We start from the raw sequence: 20,716 nt of genomic DNA, 5'->3' as shown, positions 1-20,716 counted from the left end.
TCTGGAGCAGCACCAGCGCTCGACAGCACTAGTTCATACGGAAAAGCCCCAGCACAGGCTGTCAACAACTTGAGATGGCGTCGGCGACAGTTCGTCTCTCTTTCGTTAGCTGACGACGTGTTCTGCTGCGTATACGGACGGAGTGTGCACATGCATTTTTGCCATCGCTGGCTGATGTTCGAGCAGAATAAACCACGCTTCTGTCTCTGGGGCCTCAATACAGTCCTGAGCGGTGGGGGTACTTTACGTGTTACAGTTTGTATTCGTGCCGTCATGGGCGCTGGCTGTGTGTCGAAGTTGGATACTGTGTCTGAAGCAAGCGCTTGTCCGTCGGAGAACTCGTGAGAACTCTTTGACTGCTGAGAGACGTAGTGAACCAACATCAACGCCGGTGACGGATTTCAGTCGGGGCGAAGCCAGCGCAGCGCTGGCGCGTGTGAAACCAAAGCGCGGGACGATTGTTTTTGCCCCGTGTTCGTTGGCGGCTCGCCTTGGCTCCGGCCGCTCGCGTGGGCCTGCTTGAAATAGCAATGCGACCGACGGGAGCAACCCGCGTAACTGCTACTACGGTTGCTGAGAACGTATCGTAAGCCCGCGCCATCCCAGAGCGCTTCGTCCCAAAAGAAAGCTCTGGGCAGCCAGCTCTACTACTATTTTGGTGCGGTCCCGTAGCGGTATTCGCGACGAGTAAAGCCCGTTTCTGAGGATAATAACCACTGCGGCTGCGATAAGATCAACTACCGCAACTCAGCTGCCGCCGGCAGGTCTACAAGATTCGGGCCAGGCGGCACCTGCCCCGCGACGGGCTCGTCAAAGGCAGCTTTTTACAAGCTTTTTACAGCTGCGATGCGTGTGCAAAAGTTTTTTAGCGGCGAAACGTCGCGGGCGCAGCGCCACGCAGCACCACGAACTTTTGAACATCTTGCCGCGTGACCAAGCAGCACGGCCTGGAAGCACCGCATCTGAGTTGCCGTCCAACAAGCAGTGCGCGCGGGCTGGTCCTGCTCAAGCAGTAGAGCTGATAAATACCAATACCCGATGCACGCCCGTTAGACAAGCCTGGGCGAGGCGAGCGAGCTGAGTCATTCATTATCACCTCGGTCAGCGCGCAAAGCCACGCAGTTATTCGTGGAAAGATACCGTTTCGGCGTCAAGGCTGCTCTTAAAATAGCTCGCCAACGGACCCTCTGCTTCGTCGCATTCGCGCGATTCCCGCGGGGTGGCGCAGTACTTGCGTCGACCGACCGTTGCCTGCGCTTTGCGCGCTCATTTACAAACTTCCCAGCTCCGTCCGACCATGGCGTCCATCGCGAGAGCCGAGCTGCACGCCATCGCATCGGCCAGTCCGTCACGACCTGAAGACACGGCGGTGCTCATCCGCGGCGGCCGGGGCCGCGGCCGCCGGATGCGCGTCATCTCCAAGACCAAGCTGCCGCGCATGAACAACAGCGAGCGCGGCAAGTTCTACCGCCAGAAGTACCGCGAGTACGAGGAGCAGCTCGAGCAAGACGTGCAGCGGCTGCAGAGCGAGGTGCACGAGCTGCAGCGGCTGCTCGAGCTGCGCCAGCTCCTGCCGCAGCAGTATCCCCGCGTGGCTCTGGACGAGGTGCGGGCGGCCACGCAAGTCGTGTACGAAGGCTTGATCCGACTCCACGAGCGCTGGGCGTCTATCGATCGGGGCTCGGACTCACCTTCGGCTGCGTTGGTCCAGCAGACCACCTCGGACGAGATTCGATCTGCGGAGCACGTTCACGCCCAGCAGAGGCTCCTGCCGCTCAGTCCGTCCCAGTCCGAGTACTTCATTGCACGGCATCAGCACATCGCGACTCCGATGCTGTTCAAGCTCGAGTCGGTCGAGATCCAGGGCCCCAGCGACAGCAGAATCGTCGTTGCCCACGGCCGACTATACGCCCAGTACCGACCGGCGGACCTTGATGTGCTTTTCCCAGTCATCCGCCACAACAAGCACCTCGCCGCGCGACTGCTGGCGAGGGAGGTCGCGTACAGCTGCACGTACCGCTTCCACACAGCAACCCCGTTCGAGGCGGGCGACTTGGCCTTTGTAAGCGTCGAGCTTGACGCTGTCGGCGGCCTGCTGGCCACGATCCCCAATCTCCACTGCGTCGAAGCGCTTCTGGACCCGATGACTCACCCGGAATACTCGAGTGAGCTGGTCACCGGTAACCCCATCGACTCCAGAATAAGCAGTACAAATCATGGATACTACGGCCATTCCTCACCGGCCAACCGCGCTCAGTCGACCCAGCAAGATTTTTCCTCATCGCCGCCACGCCCCATGGCCCTGGCCTTCATATTGAGCTAGACCGTATTCAATACAGCCATTTTGAAACAACTTGAACGAAACTGCCGCTTGGCATGAACTGAGTCAGCTTCTTGAGCTAAGACTAGAAAACGGCACTGCATTGCGATCGGCCTAGAAAAACAAAGAACACACATCGTTAATGTATTTACAACTGCAAGCTTACAAGGGGCAGCAAACGACGACGACGACGACGCCCGCATAGATAATAACACAACTATGTGGATCATACCGGAGTGCGATAGCTCTGCATGGACTGGAACGGCGTCTCCTGCACTTCCTTCGGTGAATTCTTGTGACGCGCACTGCCGTCGAACAACGACTCGATGTCCTCCAGCAGGATGCCAGTGGTCTCCGGGCACATGTAGTACACGAACACTCCGCTAACAACACAAGTGCCGGAGAACAAAAAGAACACACCGTTGATGTTCAGAGACGGAAAGAGCTTCACGACCCAAGTCATGACCACGCCCATGAGCCAGTTGGCCATCGTAGAGAGTGACACAGCCATGGAGCGCACGTTGAGCGGGAAGATCTCGGCGGGGTAGATCCAGCACACAGGTCCCCACGAGATGGCGAAGTTGAAGACGAAGAACGAGGTGGCCACGATAATGGCGTACCCTGCTGACTTGGAACAGCCTGCGCTCTCAGTGTTGCCGTTGCAGCCGAGAGTGAACAGAATCGCGGACACTAGGTGACCGACCACCATGCCCACGGCACCGATCAGCAGCAACTGCCTACGACCGTACGTGTCCACCCACCGCATAGCGGGAATTGTGCTCACGAAGTTCACGATGGAAATAATGAGCACCGACAAAATGCCGTCTCCCACAACATCCTTGAAAATCAGACCGCCGTAGGTGAAGACGGGGTTGATTCCTGTGCCCTGCTGCAGCACTTGCAACAGCATGGCGATGATCACACGCTTGAGCACGGACGGCTCCATCAGCTCCTTGTAGCCTCCGGGCTGTCCTTCCCTCGCGATCTGCGCGCCGATTGCGCGAAGCTCCCGGCCAATTTTCTTGGTCTGTCTCAGCTGCTTCAGCACGGCCGAGGCTGCGTCCTTGCCTTTGTGCAGGTACGTCCAACGAGGGCTTTCCGGCACGAAAAAGATGCCGAGCATGACGACGATGGGCGCCGCCATCGCCACGCCGTTGGTGATTCTCCAGCCTCGCTCGTGGTTCTCGATGATCTGGTTGACGATGTTAGCAGACAGCAGCCCCGTGACGACCGTCATCTGCATGAAGCCCGAGAGGAAGCCGCGCAGCTCCTTGGGAGCCATCTCGGCACCGAAGAGTGGGAGCGAGAAGGACGAGTTGCCGACGCCCATGCCCTGGATGAACCGCGCGACGAGCAGCGAGCCGTGCGCCTGGCTGGGGCAGAAGGTGAGCCACGACGTGCCTAGGCAGAAGAGCGAACCGGCCTGGAAGATGGTGAGGCGGCGGCCGAATTTGTCGGCGATCCAGCCGCCGATGATGGCGCCCACCATGCAGCCGATGTTGTACGTCATGTTGTACCACAGCGTGTAGTCCACCCAGCGCTGCGGCAGCTCGTTGGTGGCGCGCGTGCAGTCCGTCATGGTCTGGCCGTGCCAGCCCACGCAGAAGTCGTTGAGGAACGACTCCATGACCAGCACGCCGCCCGTCACGCCCTGGTCGTAGCCGAAGAAGATGCCGCCCAGCGACGCGAAGATGCACACGATGATGGCGTACGTGCGGTTGCCCTCGGTGGGCGTCAGGTCCTGGCGCCCCTGGTCGTCGTAGAAGTTCATCGCGACGCCCACCATCTTGACCTGCCACTGTCGCTGTCGGTCCTGCGGGGTCTGTCTGTGTGTCTGATTTGTCTGCCCTGTGTGTCTGACTCCGGTGTATTTCCAGCTACGCGGTTTGAGCGGCCCAGGAGCGAGTCCAGTTGAAGCGAATGCGCTGTCCTGTTCCGGCCTGCCCTCGCGCACTTGCCGCGATCTCAATCAAGCCGACGGCGCTGTATCGTCGTCGAACGCGGTGGGCAGCATGCGGCGGAAGTGAGAATGAGTGAACGGCGGGCTCTCGCGGTCAAAAACACGGGACCACTTCGCACAACGAATACACTTCGTCTTCGGATTGTATCTTATGTGATTAGACTGTAATCAACTTTAGGTATACCAGCTAAGAAGCTTTATGGCGCTCTGACATATCGAATACACCTTCAATAACGTATTCTACCGGGGTTTCGTAGCAAGTTCAAGTCGGTAAAGTTGTGTGGGCTACATCGGGACCGCTCAAGTGCAACCCTAAAGGCGGTTCAGCGATGATTACTCGGCAATCTTGGCAAAAGGCACCACATTGGCTCCAAGCAGCATTGCCCCCAGCGCCATTTCGCCAGTGCGGTCGTGACGGTGCCGCAAAGCTGAGTGTGCGCCGCAGCACCGCGGAGCGAGCGGCAGCACGTCTGGCGCACAAATGGGCTCCACAGATTCGCCTTCGACGGCGTGGAAGCATGCTCGACAGACGCAACAACAGCGCCGCGGCCACTATTACTTCTACAGTACGTGGGGAGCGGTGCTCTGCGAGCGTCAAGGACAGACGGTGGATGACCACGCTTGGCCATGCGGCCGCGGGTGCCATTTGGCGAAGACCGAGGCACCTGGCACAGCTTCAAGTGCAGACTTTGCTACACCAGGCTTTGCTACACCAGGTTGGCTGGGCCTGTTATGATCACTGGCAGGAGCCCGCTTTTGAGCATGGTGAGCCTTGTGTGAGCTGCCTGATCAGCCTGATAATGCAGCTACTTACCCCAGAGTACATGTGCATGCTGTGATTCCGGTGTTCGAGATCTTTTTCTTTTTGACTGCAACACGACAAACACGATCTCGCAACGACGATCTCGCGATGAAGAACGCCGCTCCCATCAGCGTGACAGCACCCGCATAAGAAATTTACTTTGCAGCACCAACGCGCACTATTTGCAATCGAATGCCACCCTGTCGCCTCGAGTTGAGTCGGCGTTTGGCCAAGTACTCCACGAACACCTTCATCTGCAAAATGAAAAACTGAACCCGCAACTCAAGTCAGCATCAATGCGTTTGTGTCATCGGGTCTAGTTCTTCTTAAGTTCAAAATACAACCTCTCCTTGTGGGATTGACTGTATTGGCTTCTCCTCTTTCGACCCGTGTAGGTTGGGCGGCCTTGCTGCTCTGGTACGCATGATCACTACGATGCCGTGGGTGGGCCACGTTGACATTTGGGTTCACCAGTTACCGGTAATCTTGTACGAGTTTGTTTTGCATTAGCACTATATGCCGCGTTTTCAGCCACGCGTTGCACCTCTGTAGCTGTCTACAACCCGATAAACTCGAGTGCGTAGTGCGCTCAGCGTCGTCTCGTGGACATCTTCGTCGTCGCTGCCAATTCGTCCAAGCTCACGTCGAGCAGGTTTGTTGCGCTGCCTCTTCATGCTGAGCGGTTAGCAGCATGGCCTTGCGATACACAAGCGATGGATCCACAGCCCATTGCCTTGGAAGCGGCATTCTTGTGCACGAACTTCAATTCCAAACCCCAGCTGAAAGCGGAGACCGACTGGGATTGGTCGAAACTGCAGCATACAAACGCCTAGTCATCCCTCAAGCTCTTACCTTCGCGAGCAGCTACGTTTCAAAATCATTTGGTTGATGGAAGTGCAGGAGCACGAGGAGCCTCCTCCGCGTGTGTCGTCTCGGCCGATGGCGGCGGCAGCTCGAGTTGCCGCGCCGCACCTGCGCTTCAGCGGCCGCCAGCGCAGCAGCAGCCTGGACAACGAGCGCTCGTGGCGCCCGGCGAGCGGCTTCGCGTCCAAGCACCAGGCCGAGCTGGAGGCCAAGCGCCTGCACCGCGAGCGCCAGCTGCAGCGCGCCCGCCAGATGCAGCAGATGCAGGAGGAGAAGAAGCGGCGCGAGGCCGAGTTGGCCAAGGGCCCCAAGCCCAACGACCACGTGATCGTGGAGGAGGGCGAGTGGAAGACCGTGGTGTCGCACGGCCGGCGAGCGCGCAACGATCGCCGGACGACGCACGCGGCCGCCGGCATCTTCCTCCCGTTGCCGCCGGGGCCTCCCGTGCTTGGGTTCGCTCAGTCACTCGACGCGCCGTCGGTTTCTGCTGCCGTTAGTGCGGGGCGCTCCTTGAGCCAAGACGAGATGGAGACCGCCGACCTGGCCCGAAGGAAGCGGAGGCAGCAGATGAAGAGGCGGCAGAAAACGCCTTCGCAGAGAGAAGAAGCGAAACTGCAGAGCGTGGACGGTGTCCCGCACCCGTCGCTGCTAGGAGAAGTGATGTTCGCGCGGCGCAGCAGCTTGCAGAGGCTGGCGGACAAGCTGCATGTGGACGACACCGTCGCGGTACACAGCGCGAGACAAACGAACGGGAATACGCAACGGCGTAGCCCTACAGGCGTAGTGAACTCGCCCGACTACGGAGCCCGAAAAGTTAAGAGCCCTTCATCGACGGCCGTGCATCATCAGCGAGGGCACTATCACAATGATAGCGCGGAGTCGAGCCCTCGCGGACACACACAGCACACAGGGGGCAGCAGAGCAAACCGTCGATCGTCGTCGAGATTAGACTCGCCCCGGTCGCCTCGCTCTGGGTCGGACTCGCACAGTTCTCCACGCCCGAGGAAATGTGGCGACAAGCGCGACTTTTTCTTCCGGAACCTGGACTACGACCTCCGGAGCCAACTTCAAGTGGACGAGGTGGCGGAGTTTAGCGTGACAGACTTCGAGATGGCTACAAGGATCTCTCAGGCGGTGCTAGACCTGTTTGCCCCTCCGAAAGACGACACGACTTCCGAGAGCGGCAACGAGGACCACGAAGATGCCAGCACGACTATCAAAGAGCGGAAAAGGTTCCCGCTCGTGGTAACGGACGGCACCGCGTGTGTCGGCGGCAACGTGCTGTCCTTCTGCGACTTCTTCACACACGTGAACGCCATCGAAAACGATTCCACACGGGTGCAGATGCTGCGCCACAACCTTCAGGTACTCAAAAAGACGAACGCGAGGTGCATCCACGCGAACTACCTGGACGTGATGCTCGAGCTGCAGCAGGACGTGGTGTTTCTGGACCCGCCATGGGGCGGCCCCGAGTACAAGGACCTGGAGAAGGTGGACCTGTTCCTCGGAGGCCTGCCGCTGCACGAAATCTGTGCGCGTCTGCAGGGGAGCGCCAAGTGCATCGTGCTGAAGGTGCCGAGCAACTTTGACGGCGAAAAGTTCTCTAAGCTCGTACCGGGCAAGGTTGTGATCCGACGGGACCTAAAGAAGATGCACCTCGTGTTGCTAGACTTCCGGTAGGGCTCCGACTGTTCAGATAGCTAGCGGCAAGACGCACGAACGCACACACTGTAATTTGCGCAAAATGGATTGCTCCCAAGTAAAAAGACAACTTCCAGTTGCCTTGGTGGATCTGACTAAATCGTTTCGTTTTTTTCGTTTTAAGTTGAGGTACATTACAGTCATTTAGGCTAGCTAACGACCTAGTAAATGCCCAGCCCTCCCGCGCTTAAGGATCGTTGGAGGGTGTGCTGCCTACGCCCAAAGTGTGGCTGCAGATGCACACGTGTTACGGTGCGCCAGTGCGAGGGGAGGCCCGGCCAATGCCCTCCCGATCCGGGTTGGTGTCCATCCAGTGCTCAACGTCCGCTTGGCGGGACTCGAGTACGGTTGTCCACTGCGGCGGTAAGCGGGAGATATCTTCCGCCGTCGCCTGCTTGCTTTGTTTGGTGTCCATAGCAATGTTTGCTAGGCCGAGACACCATCTGTCGGTCCGCCAGCACCCAGCACTGTCCGTAAAGCCCTTGTAAGTGACGAGCCCTCGCTTCTGCAATTGTGTTAGGATGGCTCTCGTTAAAGCAACTTGGGTTTGGGCACCTTCAGCAACTTCGTGCAACTTCGGGCACCTTGGTCGAAAAAAGTTGCCCAAAGGTGCGCAACTTCGTGCACCTTTGCGCACCTTTGAGCACCTTCGTTTGAGCAACTTCGTGCAACTTCAAGCACCTTCAGCACCTTTGGGCAACTTCGACGAAACCCGAACATTTGCAATACTGAATTTTTGCACTAGCGAGTAGGCTCTGCAACTTCAACAGCAACTACATGCACCATTCAGCAGAGTGCGTTCACGCTGCCTGTACTGCTAGGCAAGCTGTTGAATGAAGGACACTAAATTATATAGGGGGCGGAGTGAACATCTTTTACTTCGACCTGAGCCAACACAGCTCAGTTCAGCCCAGGTAACCCTTTCAAGCGAAGGTCGACCTCTTATTGCTGACTTGAATGCCAAGTCAGGGTAAGGCTTTGCATCGATGGTATTCACACTGTAAAGTTACTCGTGTTCTGTCACAATCATAAAGCTACACAGATAAACAAATGATTCGCACTGCCTTTTTCGTGTGGTACGCGCTACTTCCAGCGGGACCATCACTGACGATGTGGCTGGGAAGCAAGCTAGGAACTCCAACCTACATCAAGCTGTTTGAGACCATAGCGACTATCTTAACTTTACTATGTTTAAACATAATGGGGGCTCCTCTAGGCGAGGACACTAGGTGTTGTGTTTGATGAACGCAGCATGATCCACATCATCACTGAGAAAGTTGCGCAACTTTTTGGTGGAGTCGTGATAATTACTTTCTTAGAGTGGGGCAGAGTGGAGCACGAACTTAAGCAAACGCTAGTGCTCACAAACAGTTTGTTGCTGTATAATTTATATAGCTTACACATTGGAGGAGTTAGACAGGTATCCATTAATGATAGAAGTATTTCCAAGCTCAATCTTCGGGATACATAATTAAAACTTAAGTACTTGAAGTAGATAGTTCGCTATCTTCTACGTGACGAGTACTTGTGGAGCACTGATGAAGTATTCTCGATGTCCACGTATCTCTGCGTTGCATGCTAGTCCTGAAATTCCATGCTTCACAGTTTCCGCTCTTCTAGTAGTGGACCTAGAATAAACGTCCAAGTACAGTATACCATACCTGCAGGTTGCCCTTGTTGCCGTGACTAAGCAACGACGACTGTATGGCCGCAGTGGCATTTTGATACCGTTCAAAACATAAGGCTAGTAGTAAATACATGCAGTAAAAAAATGTCCTACCTTACATAGTTCGCGTTGGGATCATCGGTCCCCGTGTCAGTGCTGATGCATTTTGTCGTGGTTGCTTGGCTCACAGTCATTTCGTACGCTAACGTTCACACCACCGACCCACCTCTCTACATAGTTTTAAAGGACGGTATAATCTTCAGCCACTTCAAGCTTACAGAAGAGCCTTTACGCAATAGTTCTCATACATATTTCTGTTGGTATCTCGTGTTATCGTATCTCTGCCCAAATTTTCCGGTGCTTCGTCGTTAGGTGAAGGTAGAGGGATCCAAAACCAGCGATACTTGGCTAATGAACGTCTTTGTCGTTGCTGTTGCTACTGCTGCTGCTGTAGACGGCGTCGATCCTGATGGAGACCGTGCGTCAGGAGCTGAACGTGCCCAATCGCAGCTTCATCAACATACAGCGCTCCAACTGGGTCGAGGTCGTAGTGAGCCACTAAGCTCCTTGCCCAGTAGACCTTGCGCACCGCTCAACGCTCGAGTCTCGAGTCCTCTCGCCTCTGAGCTACGCAATATGTTGGCGCATGGACGTTTTTTAACAGCCACAAACCATACTCTAGTAACATGGCATATAAAAACAGCAGTTAGACGGCAAACATTTGTGGACGTACATGCCCGAAAGTCTGGCAATAGAGGAACGAACGCACACTGTCCATCAGATTACTTACCACTGCGGGTCACTTGTGCTCAAAAGGCGACGTGGTGCCGTGCAATATGCCATGCACATGAGCCACATCAGATCAAGCGCCACCAATAACAGTCCCCTTAATGCGTCTTTGCCTTCGCGCCGCTGCATTTAAGGCCTTATCACAACGCGTCGGAATGTGTGCCACGTGCTCATCGACGAACAACTCGCTACAGGACCATTGTCGTTGCGCTGCACGCAGTCAAGCCTCTGTTATCCAAACGTGCCGAGAAAGCGAGTGAATTTGCAAGCGCGCATTCACCAACCCCCGCGTTACGACTGTGTTGAAGCGTTATCCCTGCCATAGCATCGCAAGAAGGGTTAGATCAGAGCTACATGTCAGTGCGGCGGCGGCAGCGGCTAGGCGTACGTGATCGTGTGGAGCGCGCTGCAGGAAGTTGCGCAACGTTTCCCGCGCAGATCTGTGGCCGACGGCGCGAATTGGCGAATGAGGCCGTCACGTGAAGATCCACGTGAATTTCACAATAGGGTCAACTCGAAGTTGCACGAAGTTGCCCAAGGTGCCCGAAGTTGCCCAAAATGAAGTTGCACGAAGTTGCCCAAACCCAAGTTGCTTTAACGAGTGCCGTCGCCAACAATATGCAATCCCACCATTGAGTGCCGTACCGCATAACGCAGGCCGTTAAGGAGAGCGCGATATTCAGCGACGTTGTTCGTGGTCTTCGACACGTAGGAAACGCTGGCCAACCAGAGGACGGCGGGCTGGAGGCTTGCGCCACCAAGTTGTAGGATCACCGTCCCCGCGCCAGCAGGGCCGGGGTTTCCACGAGCCCCGCCATCAAAGTAGAGCAGCGTGTGCTGTGAAGTCGGAGCGGGGCGCGGCAGGCTCTGCGTCTCCGGGGATGGCGAAGTGAGCGCGAGATGGCAAATCCGTGCAGCCGCTCCTTGGTGCGGACTAGCCGTTGTGGACGTAGAGTGGATCCGAACGGTTAGGTATGCGGAACGAAGGCGTCCATGTAGGACGGCAGCCGCCCGTTTCAATGACGCGTCCTCCCTCGGGTCGCGATATAAGCACCTTCTCCGCCAAATCCCATGCAACGTGGTCACCACTCCAAGCCGCCAGCAGAGGTTGAGTATACAAGGTGGATCTGACTAAAGCCTTTAGTCTTTTTGTCATTGGCTTGCAGTCGGTGCCCATCGTGCTTGTCCAATGTGGCAGTGACCGTGTGGCACAAGGTCCCGTTTCATATATTCTTCAAGCTTGCAGAGATATATATGAAAAAGTGAGTCCAGGTGAGTCACCCACACCTTGCTTGCCTTACGGGCTGTAACGGGGTTACATGGAATAGTGACCCTATCACTATTCCGGGATGGCTACATCGGTCACTCCCCTGGATAGTGACCCAAGTGGCCTCAGAGCCAACAGATACATTTTGTATGACACAAACTATAGGGAACTTAGGATTTGTATGCAGGCCAAATCTGTACCAACCTATAAATACATTCAGTCTTAGATCTACCGCTTTTCAGGTCAAGTCGTCCCCTTCAGACCAGGGACACGTGAACGACTGTTCACTTGGAGTTTGTATACTCCTGCTTCCTCTGTTATGAAGTGCTGTGCGACCCGTCACACTTGGTAGCACTTGTAGTCAATCCTACGCCTACGCGGGTAGATTGGACTACCTGAATCCTCTGTGGTCTCATCGAGTGAGCCAAGATGGATCGTACGGAGTTTCCCCATCTGAACGACTCGCAGTACGAGTCCGTTCGTAAGATGGCAGGTATCTTTGGGACAGATGCCTGCGTAGCTTAGCGGCGGCGACGCCGGCTGAGCAGGTTGAGCGCATCAACGCGTTCGACACCTACGAGCGAGGGCTCATCGCCCACGTTCAAGGGCTGCAGGCCACTGCGGCCGCGCCGAAGCCGGTGCAACCGAAGCCCCTGCGGCTGAAGGTTCACCCCTTCGAAGGGAAGGAAGGAGAAAACCTTCACTTCTGGGTTCGAGAGGTCGAGCTCGCGATGGACGCGGCTCTCGTCTCGGACGAGCGACTCCGTGTCGCCTTTGCGCTCTCCAACCTTAGTGGTCGCGCTAAGAGTTGGGCGTATACGCGCGAAGCGACGACGCCTGGGTGCTTCGCATCATGGTCCCAGCTGTGCGAGCAGCTGCGGGCCGCGTTTCTTCCGGCGAACTACGAGTACCGCCAGCGTTCGCGCTTCCTCGCCTGCAAACAAGGAAGGCGCGAGCTGCATGAGTACATCCAGGAGATGCGAGTGCTCACTGCCTCTTTGGTGGGGAACCCCCTGCCTGAACACATCAAGGTGACCGTGTTCATGGACGGTCTGCGTGTCGGTCCTGCCCGCACGCAACTGTTCCGTGTGCAAGCAAACACTATGGAGGAGGCGATTCAGATCGCCCTCCAGGAGGAGTACAGCCACAAGCAGGCTCGTACCCCTGTCACGGTATGGCAGAGCAACCCTGCCTCTGGCGGTGCGCCTAATGGTAACTCCGGCAATGGAGCGATCAACGGGCCGGTTCCCATGGATCTGGGCATGGCCGAGCAGAGCGACATTCGCTGCTACGGCTGTGGCAAGCTTGGGCACACGAAACGTGCTTGTCCCGCGGGAGGACTGAAGAAGAAGTTCTCTTCGAAGCCCTTTGGCTCTAGGGGTCGCTGGCAGAAGCCGCGCCCCAGGAACCAGGTGAACGCTGGACACCAGTAGGGGCGGGGCGCCCTACTGGGGAAACACTAAGTCTTCATGAGGGGCGTGCGGGTGGCGCACTTAGCCCCTGAGAGTCTCTGTACTCTCGAAGCGGAGAAGGGCAGCGGTGGGCTGCTTGTGGTGCACGCGAGTGTACCGGGATACGATCATCCCTTGAGAATCTTGATCGACTCTGGGGCGTCCAAGAACTTTGCGCGCCGCCAGACTGTCGCACGCAATCGCGACAAGTACGCCGATGCGCTACGAGGCAGCAAAGACAACGGGCTGGTCTCGGTAAGACTGGCCGACGGTACGGTGGTAGAAGTACCACGGGTCCACATGGACCTCACTGTCAAGTTCGAGGACTTCGACAGCACGGAGCCGTTCTTGGTCCTAGACATGGACAAGTACGACTTGAACCTTGGCATGCCGTGGCTGGAGAAACACGAGCCTTGGATCGACTGGCGCGGCAAGGCCATCGGGGTCAGCCGTCCCCCACGCTCTGACAGAGCTTTGGTGAGGTATGTTCCCACCTCTGGCAGCAGCTGGGGCGCCCGCGAGGGCCGCCAGGGCGCAGCAGCGTCTAATGAGTTCTTGGGGTCCGTCAAGACTGACGGCGACTCCGACCGGGCCGGACAAGGCCTGAGAGTGGAGGTGCCGGACAGCACCTACCAGGTGGGTAACGTAGGTCCACACGCGGGTAACGAAGTACCGCAGGCAGCAAGGGCTGCTGGAGAAGGCCCCGCTGGCGTTGGCGTGGGTAACCAAGTTCCACGCGAGGTCACTCAGACCGTAACTGATGAGGAAGGCACTGCAGGCGCTTCCGATGTGGGTAACATAGTTCCACAGGAGGTCACTCAGACCATAACTGATGCGGGAGTCGCTGGAAGCGCTCCTGGTGTGGGTAACCAAGTTCCACACGGCGAGGTGGGTAACATAGTTCCATCCAGCAAGGCGGGTAACCAAGTTCCGCTCAAGAACAAGGCGGGTAACGTAGTTCCGCACGAGATCGAGAAGATCGGTGGTGCCGTCAAGGCGGCGCCACGAGACGAAGACACGTCGTAAGCCGGGCCTAGTCGTGTGGCCGACGACGCCAGTCGCCAGCGACTCCGAGCCTCAAGCCAAGGCTCCAGCCACCGAAGAGTGTTATCACATCTTCGACGGCGCGACCGGTCGTCGGGTCAAGACAGGAGCTGTCGAGCTTACAGCTCTGCCCGAGGTTTCAGAGTTGCTGAACCTTGAGGAGCCCGCCATGGAGGACTTCTTGGCCGAGCTAAAGGCCGGGGAGATCGCAGAGTTGGTTCTCCTCCGACCGGAGTCCACGTCGGCCGAGTTGAACTCGTCCTCGGTCACGGACCAGGCAGTCCTGGAGGAGTTCCAGAGACAGCGCGCGTCGCGCATGGGCTCTGAGATTCTTAAGAACCCCCGGGACCCGGTGTACCCCTTGGTGAAGGAGTTCGAGGACGTGGTGTCCAAGGATCCACCGTCCAATCTCCCTCCGGACAGGGGAATCAGGCATGAGATCGATCTCGTGCCGGGCACGAAGTACTGTGTCACGAGGCAATGGCCTCTTCCGCGGGAGCAGTGTGAAGTCATTGATGCCTTCTTTGCCTCCAAGGCAAAGGCAGGCATGGTGCGGGAGTCGAAGTCCCCGCACTCGACGCCTACCTTCTGTGTTCGCAAACCGAACGGAAAGTGGCGTCTGGTTCATGCTTATAACAAGCTGAACAGCGCGACAGTGCCTGCGCAGACACCGATCCCGCGCAAGGACGTGTTGCTCAACAACATGGCCGGCTGCACGCTGTATAGCGCGCTGGACCTGGTGGACGGATACTACCAGATCCTGGTGCGCGAGAGCGACATCCCACTCACGGCTGTGAGCACGCCGAGCGGTATGCTCTGGGAGTGGCTGGTCATGCCTCAGGGGCTTTCTAACGCCCCGGCAACGTTCAATCGCTTGGTCACACAACTGTTCCGACCTTTGCGTGCGTTCACACAGACGTACTTTGACGACATCTTCGTCCAAAGCCGTGCCGAGGCAGGCCAGACGGCCATGGAGGTGCATCTCCAGCACCTTCGACGTGTGTTCGAAGTCATGCGGGCGAACAAGCTGTACGCCAACATCGACAAGTGTGTGTTCGCAGCTGAGGAGATCAAGGTCCTGGGCTGCTTCGTCAGTAGCGCCGGGGTCCGGGCGGACCCGGAGAAGGTGAAAACAATCGCGGCTTGGCCGCCACCTCGGTCGCAGAAGGACCTACGACAGTGGTTGGGCCTCGCCAACTACCTGCACAAGTATAGTGCAGGCTACGCCGAGCTGGCACGGCCCTTGTTGGATCTCCTGAAGAAGGATGTCGACTGGCGCTGGGAGCGTCGCCATCAAGATGCTTTTAACGACATCAAAGCGAGCTTACAGCGCGCGCCAGTCCTGGCATTGCCGGACGAGACGAAGCCTTTCAGCGTAGTCTGTGATGCGTCTGACTACGCAATTGGCTGTGCGCTATTGCAGGCCGACGATGAAGGCCGCGAACGGGTCATCTCGTTCCAGTCCAGGCAGCTCAAGGCAGCCGAACGGAACTATCCAGTCCACGACAAGGAGCTACTTGCCATGAAGTACGCTCTTGTCAAGTTCCGAGTGCACCTCCTGGGCTCGACGCCCTTTGTCGTTTATACAGACCACGCGTCCTTGCGGACTGCCGTCAACACGCCGCATCTCTCACAGCGGATGGCGCGTTGGCTGTCATTCTTCGCGGAATACAACTTCCGTGTCGAGTACAAGCCGGGCAAGTTGAACGTGCTTGCCGACGCGCTGTCGCGCCGACCCGACTACGAGCTTGCTCATATTAGTCGGGTCACGACGGATCTGTATGATCGCATCTGGCTGGGGTACCGAGACGATGCCAGTCTCGGACCTCTTGTGCGGTTCTTGGCCGCTGGCTCGGAAGCCAAGGCCGAGTGGCTCACGCCCCGACAACGTGCAAGGCTGCACCGCTATGAGTGGGCTGACGGTTTGCTCCACTATAGGGTCGAGCCCGAAGATCCTCCCCGTATTGTCGTGCCCAACGACGAGGATCTCCAGTACGACATCCTGATGGAGGCGCACGACGCTCCATCCAGTGGCCATCTCGGCCGTGAGAAGACGTACGCGTCTGTCTCGCAGATGTTTTGGTGGCGTGACATGTACAAGTGGGTCGCCACCTACGTCCGTACGTGCGAGACGTGCCAGCGCGTGAAGCCTGCCGGTCACGCCTCCGCACCATTGCAGAGCCTGCCGGTCCCAGCGGACTGCTGGAAGTCGATGAGTCTCGACTTTGTCTTCGGACTTCCGGCCGATGACCGTGGCAACACTGGTGTTGTTGCCTTCGTGTGCCGTCTGAGCAAGATGGTCCACTTTGCTCCAGTTCGTGACACCGTCACTGGCGACGAGGTCGCTCGCCTGTTCATGGACTGTGTCTTCCGACACCACGGTCTGCCCGAGACCATTGTCTCTGATCGAGACCCGCGGTTCACCGCTACGTTCTGGCAGACGCTGTTTCGCCTTCTCGGCACACGACTGTCGATGGCGGACCACCCGCAGACGGATGGCCAGACGGAGCGCGTCAATCGCGTGCTCGAAGACACGCTCCGCAGTATCTGCGCGGAGATGCCCCGCTCTTGGGCTGATCGCTTGCCCATGGTTGAGTTCGCACTCAACAATGCGGTACATGCATCGGCGGGCTTTACGCCCTTTTACCTGAACGGGTTGCGCCACCCTCAGGTGCCGCTCACATTACGAGGCAGTACCGGGGCTTCGGTCCTAAGTGGGGGAGAGGCTCGGAAAACCTTTTCCTCCCAAGTCTCGGACGTGAGTCCAGCCACCTTGCGGAAGCAACTGTCCTCGTTTGCCGAAGACAGGCTGAACATAATCAGCAGGGTGCGAGACACCATGGCGCCAGCCCAAGATAAACAGAAGGAGTACTCTGACCGAAATGGAAGAGGAAACATGAACGTGTTTAAGGTTGGGGATTTAGTTCTCCTAGATACTAGAAACCTACCGCTAAACACTGTTAGCTCGGTCGAGAGCAACAAGCTGAAGCACCGCTTCATTGGACCCTTCACGGTCCTCAGCCGGCATGGCGCGGCGTACACCATAGACTTGCCCAAGTCGATGACGACTCACCCGACGTTTTACGTGGGTCGTCTTAAGAGGTACCATGACCCTCTGGCTCTGGCTGCCCCGCAGGAAGCGGTTGGTGGCCCGGTGGAGAAGAGCGCAGCTCCTCGAAGCGCGGCGTCGGGTCGCGGTAAGGCGCCTGATACGCGCGCTGGTCGTAAGACGGCGCGGCGTACATCGGAGCAGCATACGCAGGGGCCCCGTACGAGCCCTGGCCAAACTGGGCCTGATACGAGTGAGGCTGCCGCTGCTCCGGATACGGCGCGTGGCCATGAAGCTCGGCTCGAAGGTCAGCGAGCTGGTTTCGCAGCGAGTCGTAAGACGACAGGTCGGCTCGACGATCCACACGGCCATGGAGACTCCGAGTTTCTTGATAGAGCGAGGCAACATCCTCACGGAGCCGCTCCACGGCACCAGGCTGACCAGCACGAGCGGCAGCCTCGCCACCAAGGCCGACGACAAGCGCGATCTCGAGGACGTACACACGGTCCCGGAGAAGACGAATCTCCTCTTGCTGCAGGGCCACCACCTGACTCGGGGCCCCAGCATACGGCTGCGTCGCCTCAGGCTCGTAGCCATGGCCGTGCGAGGCCACCGCCGGCCCTCCTTGATCGTAATGGGCAGATCCACTACCACGTGGAACGAGTCGTCCGGGAGCGGCGGCTCCATGTCAAGCGCCAGCTGCTCGTGAAGTGGAGGGGTTACCCTGAGTCGGATAAGTCGTGGGAGCCCGTTGATCAGCTCCAGGCAGACTGCCCGAAGGCTGTTGCGATATGGGACGAGAAGCAGCGGCAGCTTCGTAAGTAGTCCTTGGCTTCTTGGCCGGTACCCGGGGCACGGTAGCAGACGTACTCGCACCACGCCCACGCTCTTCATGAGCTTTGGCTCTCGCCTCTTGCTTCAGCTCGTCCATCTTCGAGTGGAGCTTGCGCTTGCTCACGAGTTGAGCGAACTCGATGCGGAGCTCGCGCACGTCCAGGACTGCGGACAGAGTGCGATCCTCACGGAGTTCTTTGAACTCTTGGTCGGAATACCCTTTGCGCTGGACGTAGCGCCAGAAGAGGTCTTCCACCTCGCTCCAGGTCATGTTGTCATTCGGCTTGACCCAGTGGAAACCCCACACAGGATGGAGTCCACCCTTATCCTCCGGCTTCTTGCGAAGCGTGGTGAACTCCTTCAGTGTGAGCTTGTGTGGTGCTAGTAGCACACACCGGGCGACTTCAACGTCGCCAAGAAAGAGTGGCTCTTTCTCAACAAGAGCACGCTCATAGGAACCCCTCGAGGTGTACCCGCCGATAAGGCCACGAGGAGCCGAGAGCTTCTCCAACAGCGCTGGTGCACCAGTGCCAGGCTCGGGCGGGAAGTAGCCCTGCGGGTACGTGGCATCCCCGCCTGAAGAAGACTCGATGGCAGTCGTGGCAGTCGGCTGCCTGGCATACGCACCCGAGCTAGCAGCGTGGTATTGCTGCTGCTGCTCGTCGAGGTTGTTGGAGAGCTCCTTGGGCTCGTGGACGGCACCCTCCTCGTCCTCAGACTCCGAGTCGATGAACAGCTTGGAGCTGGAGCCGCGAGGCGACCTGGAAGCTGAACGCTTCTTCGCCTTGGCCTCGGCGGCCTTCGCAGCGGCAGCCGCTTTCGACGCTTGAGCACGCTCACGACCTTGTGCCAGCGTCAGATGCTTGGATGCCAGCACCTCCTTGGGCTTGGAGCCCGCGTCGCTCGGCGACTTCTCGGCCACGACCCCAGCGTCGGCCATGGCGACTTCGTCGTGCGACTGCTTGCTGTCGCCTGAGCCGGACTCGGCGTCCTCCGCCTCCTTCTCTGACGAGGCATTTGCGTCGGCCGAGGCGTTGGTCATGTCGCCTGCCGCCAGCTCCGTGCCTTCGGCAGCGTGTGTGCTGCCCTCCGAGACGTTCTCGTCGTCGGGTGAACTCTCACCGGAGTACTGGACCATCGTGCAGTCAAAGACGGCGGCTTCCCAGTCGCGAGCCGGGCTTTTATGGCCCCGAGGACTCTCCTCCTTGCCTTGCGCGGCGTCAGGAGACTTGCTCCGAGCCCCGTCCTGACGGCCACTCTCCGGCGTGCTGCTACGAGAGCGCACCACATCCTCGGCCGCCTTCGTGGCCTCCATCAGCGCGGATGACTCGTCCTTGGCCTTGGCCGCCCTGGTCTTCGGCCCTACGGCCCGCGGTTTCGGAGGTGCTTTCGCACTGCGCGCACTGCGCTTTGGAGCTTCCGGTCGACGTGGAGACCCTGCGGCTTGCACGGCGATGCGCCAGTTGCTCTGTGAGGCCCGGGAGCCGAGGCGCCAGAGCTCGCGCCGTTGTCGATGGATTTCGACTTTGCGAGTGAAATGTGAGTCGCCGGCGTAACCTCGCTCTGATTGGTCAATAAGATCGAATCTAAGTGGGGGAGGATGTAACGGGGTTACATGGAATAGTGACCCTATCACTATTCCGGGATGGCTACATCGGTCACTCCCCTGGATAGTGACCCAAGTGGCCTCAGAGCCAACAGATACATTTTGTATGACACAAACTATAGGGAACTTAGGATTTGTATGCAGGCCAAATCTGTACCAACCTATAAATACATTCAGTCTTAGATCTACCGCTTTTCAGGTCAAGTCGTCCCCTTCAGACCAGGGACACGTGAACGACTGTTCACTTGGAGTTTGTATACTCCTGCTTCCTCTGTTAAGAAGTGCTGTGCGACCCGTCACACGGGCAGTCCGAGCCGAGCCAGACTACCACCAACAAAGGTTTGATGTGGTCCGACCATCATAACTGAAGCGCAACTCTGCGAGCTGAGCCGGGTTCCGCACGCAGCAACGAAGCCAATCATTTCTTGATGCCGGGATACTAGCGAGCATCTTGCTGGTAGCGTTGGGTTTGGCCGTGGCAAAACCGGTTTTATTTTTTGGATTAATCAGCTTAATCCGGTTTAATCCGCGGCAAAAACCACCGGCCGCCTTGAAATTGACCGGAGGAGAATGGTGTGCCGTAGCAGCGGTAGCAACACTACAACACCATGGCACGTACAATAGAGGGACGAATGGAAGTAAAACCGTCCGAGGTGTCAATGTATTTGAATAAATAAATAAAAATTAAGCTAGTGGAAGGTAGAGTAGCACTGGAAATACTGGTTGTCTACTGAGAACCTTGGTAGTCGAGGCTGTTATCAGCGTCGAAGGGTGAAGAGGTGCCCTCGCTCTCGCCGCGACGTCCACTGAGGAGAACGCGCAGGTGCTCGGGCTGCCAGCGCTCAGCATCACAGCCGAGGAAAGGCTCGCTTTCATCACCACTTTCCTCCTCTGCACTTGATCTTCAAAGGTCGACTGGTCGTACACCGCGTCAGGAGTTGTGTTGCGCGCCAAACGGCAGTTGTAGACGAACAGCAGCTTCATAGCCCTGTCCGACAGAAGTTTGTTGCGGTACTTGCTGTGAATGAACGTGTAGATACTCCAGCTGCGCTCCGCGGCTGCTGACGATGTCGGCATCGATAAAACTCTGCGGGCGAGTTCTGACAGAGCGGGGTACTTCAGTAGCAAGTTGCTACAGTATTGCTTCCTGTTGGAATTGAGAAGATCGCTGCATGAAAATCTCAAATTCTTCTGTTGCCGTCTTCTTCTTCCATCAATCTGCTCTGGCGTGCCGTGGCGAATTGTATCCAGAGTGAATTGACACTCCCCTGTTCAACTTGATCCCTTTCGGATGTTGAAGTTGGTGTATTGTACACCAAAGTTACTCGCACTTAGTGCGGGTCTAATTTGGCGCCCACCAACC

At 57.6% G+C, this 20,716-nt stretch overlaps 5 protein-coding genes across 5 annotated transcripts; 2 read left to right on the top strand and 3 right to left on the bottom strand.

The window, feature by feature from the left end:
* Positions 1-1,405: 1,405 nt before the first annotated feature.
* On the top strand, positions 1,406-2,122 carry PHYSODRAFT_383056 (hypothetical protein; the record flags this gene model as incomplete). The annotated part of the gene is made up of 1 exon (XM_009521949.1): positions 1,406-2,122. A coding segment is annotated over one exon (717 nt), but the record flags the coding sequence as incomplete, so codon positions are not given.
* Positions 2,123-2,546: 424 nt separating this feature from the next.
* PHYSODRAFT_480239 (hypothetical protein) lies at positions 2,547-4,106 on the bottom strand (the record flags this gene model as incomplete). The annotated part of the gene is made up of 1 exon (XM_009521948.1): positions 2,547-4,106. The coding sequence occupies one exon, from the start codon at positions 4,104-4,106 to the stop codon at positions 2,547-2,549; it is 1,560 nt and encodes a 519-aa protein (XP_009520243.1).
* A 1,864-nt stretch (positions 4,107-5,970) lies between these two features.
* PHYSODRAFT_554948 (hypothetical protein) lies at positions 5,971-7,626 on the top strand (the record flags this gene model as incomplete). Its single annotated transcript, XM_009521947.1, has 2 exons — positions 5,971-6,666; positions 7,027-7,626. The coding sequence occupies 2 exons, from the start codon at positions 5,971-5,973 to the stop codon at positions 7,624-7,626; spliced, it is 1,296 nt and encodes a 431-aa protein (XP_009520242.1).
* A 3,070-nt stretch (positions 7,627-10,696) lies between these two features.
* PHYSODRAFT_483479 (hypothetical protein) lies at positions 10,697-11,203 on the bottom strand (the record flags this gene model as incomplete). Its single annotated transcript, XM_009521946.1, has 1 exon — positions 10,697-11,203. A coding segment is annotated over one exon (507 nt), but the record flags the coding sequence as incomplete, so codon positions are not given.
* A 9,113-nt stretch (positions 11,204-20,316) lies between these two features.
* On the bottom strand, positions 20,317-20,469 carry PHYSODRAFT_421227 (hypothetical protein; the record flags this gene model as incomplete). Its single annotated transcript, XM_009521945.1, has 1 exon — positions 20,317-20,469. A coding segment is annotated over one exon (153 nt), but the record flags the coding sequence as incomplete, so codon positions are not given.
* Between the last annotated feature and the right edge of the window lie 247 nt (positions 20,470-20,716).

Source organism: Phytophthora sojae, assembly GCF_000149755.1.
Source record: "Phytophthora sojae unplaced genomic scaffold PHYSOscaffold_2, whole genome shotgun sequence".
Lineage (NCBI taxonomy): Eukaryota > Oomycota > Peronosporomycetes > Peronosporales > Peronosporaceae > Phytophthora > Phytophthora sojae.
This window is presented reverse-complemented; position numbering and strand designations above follow the sequence as displayed.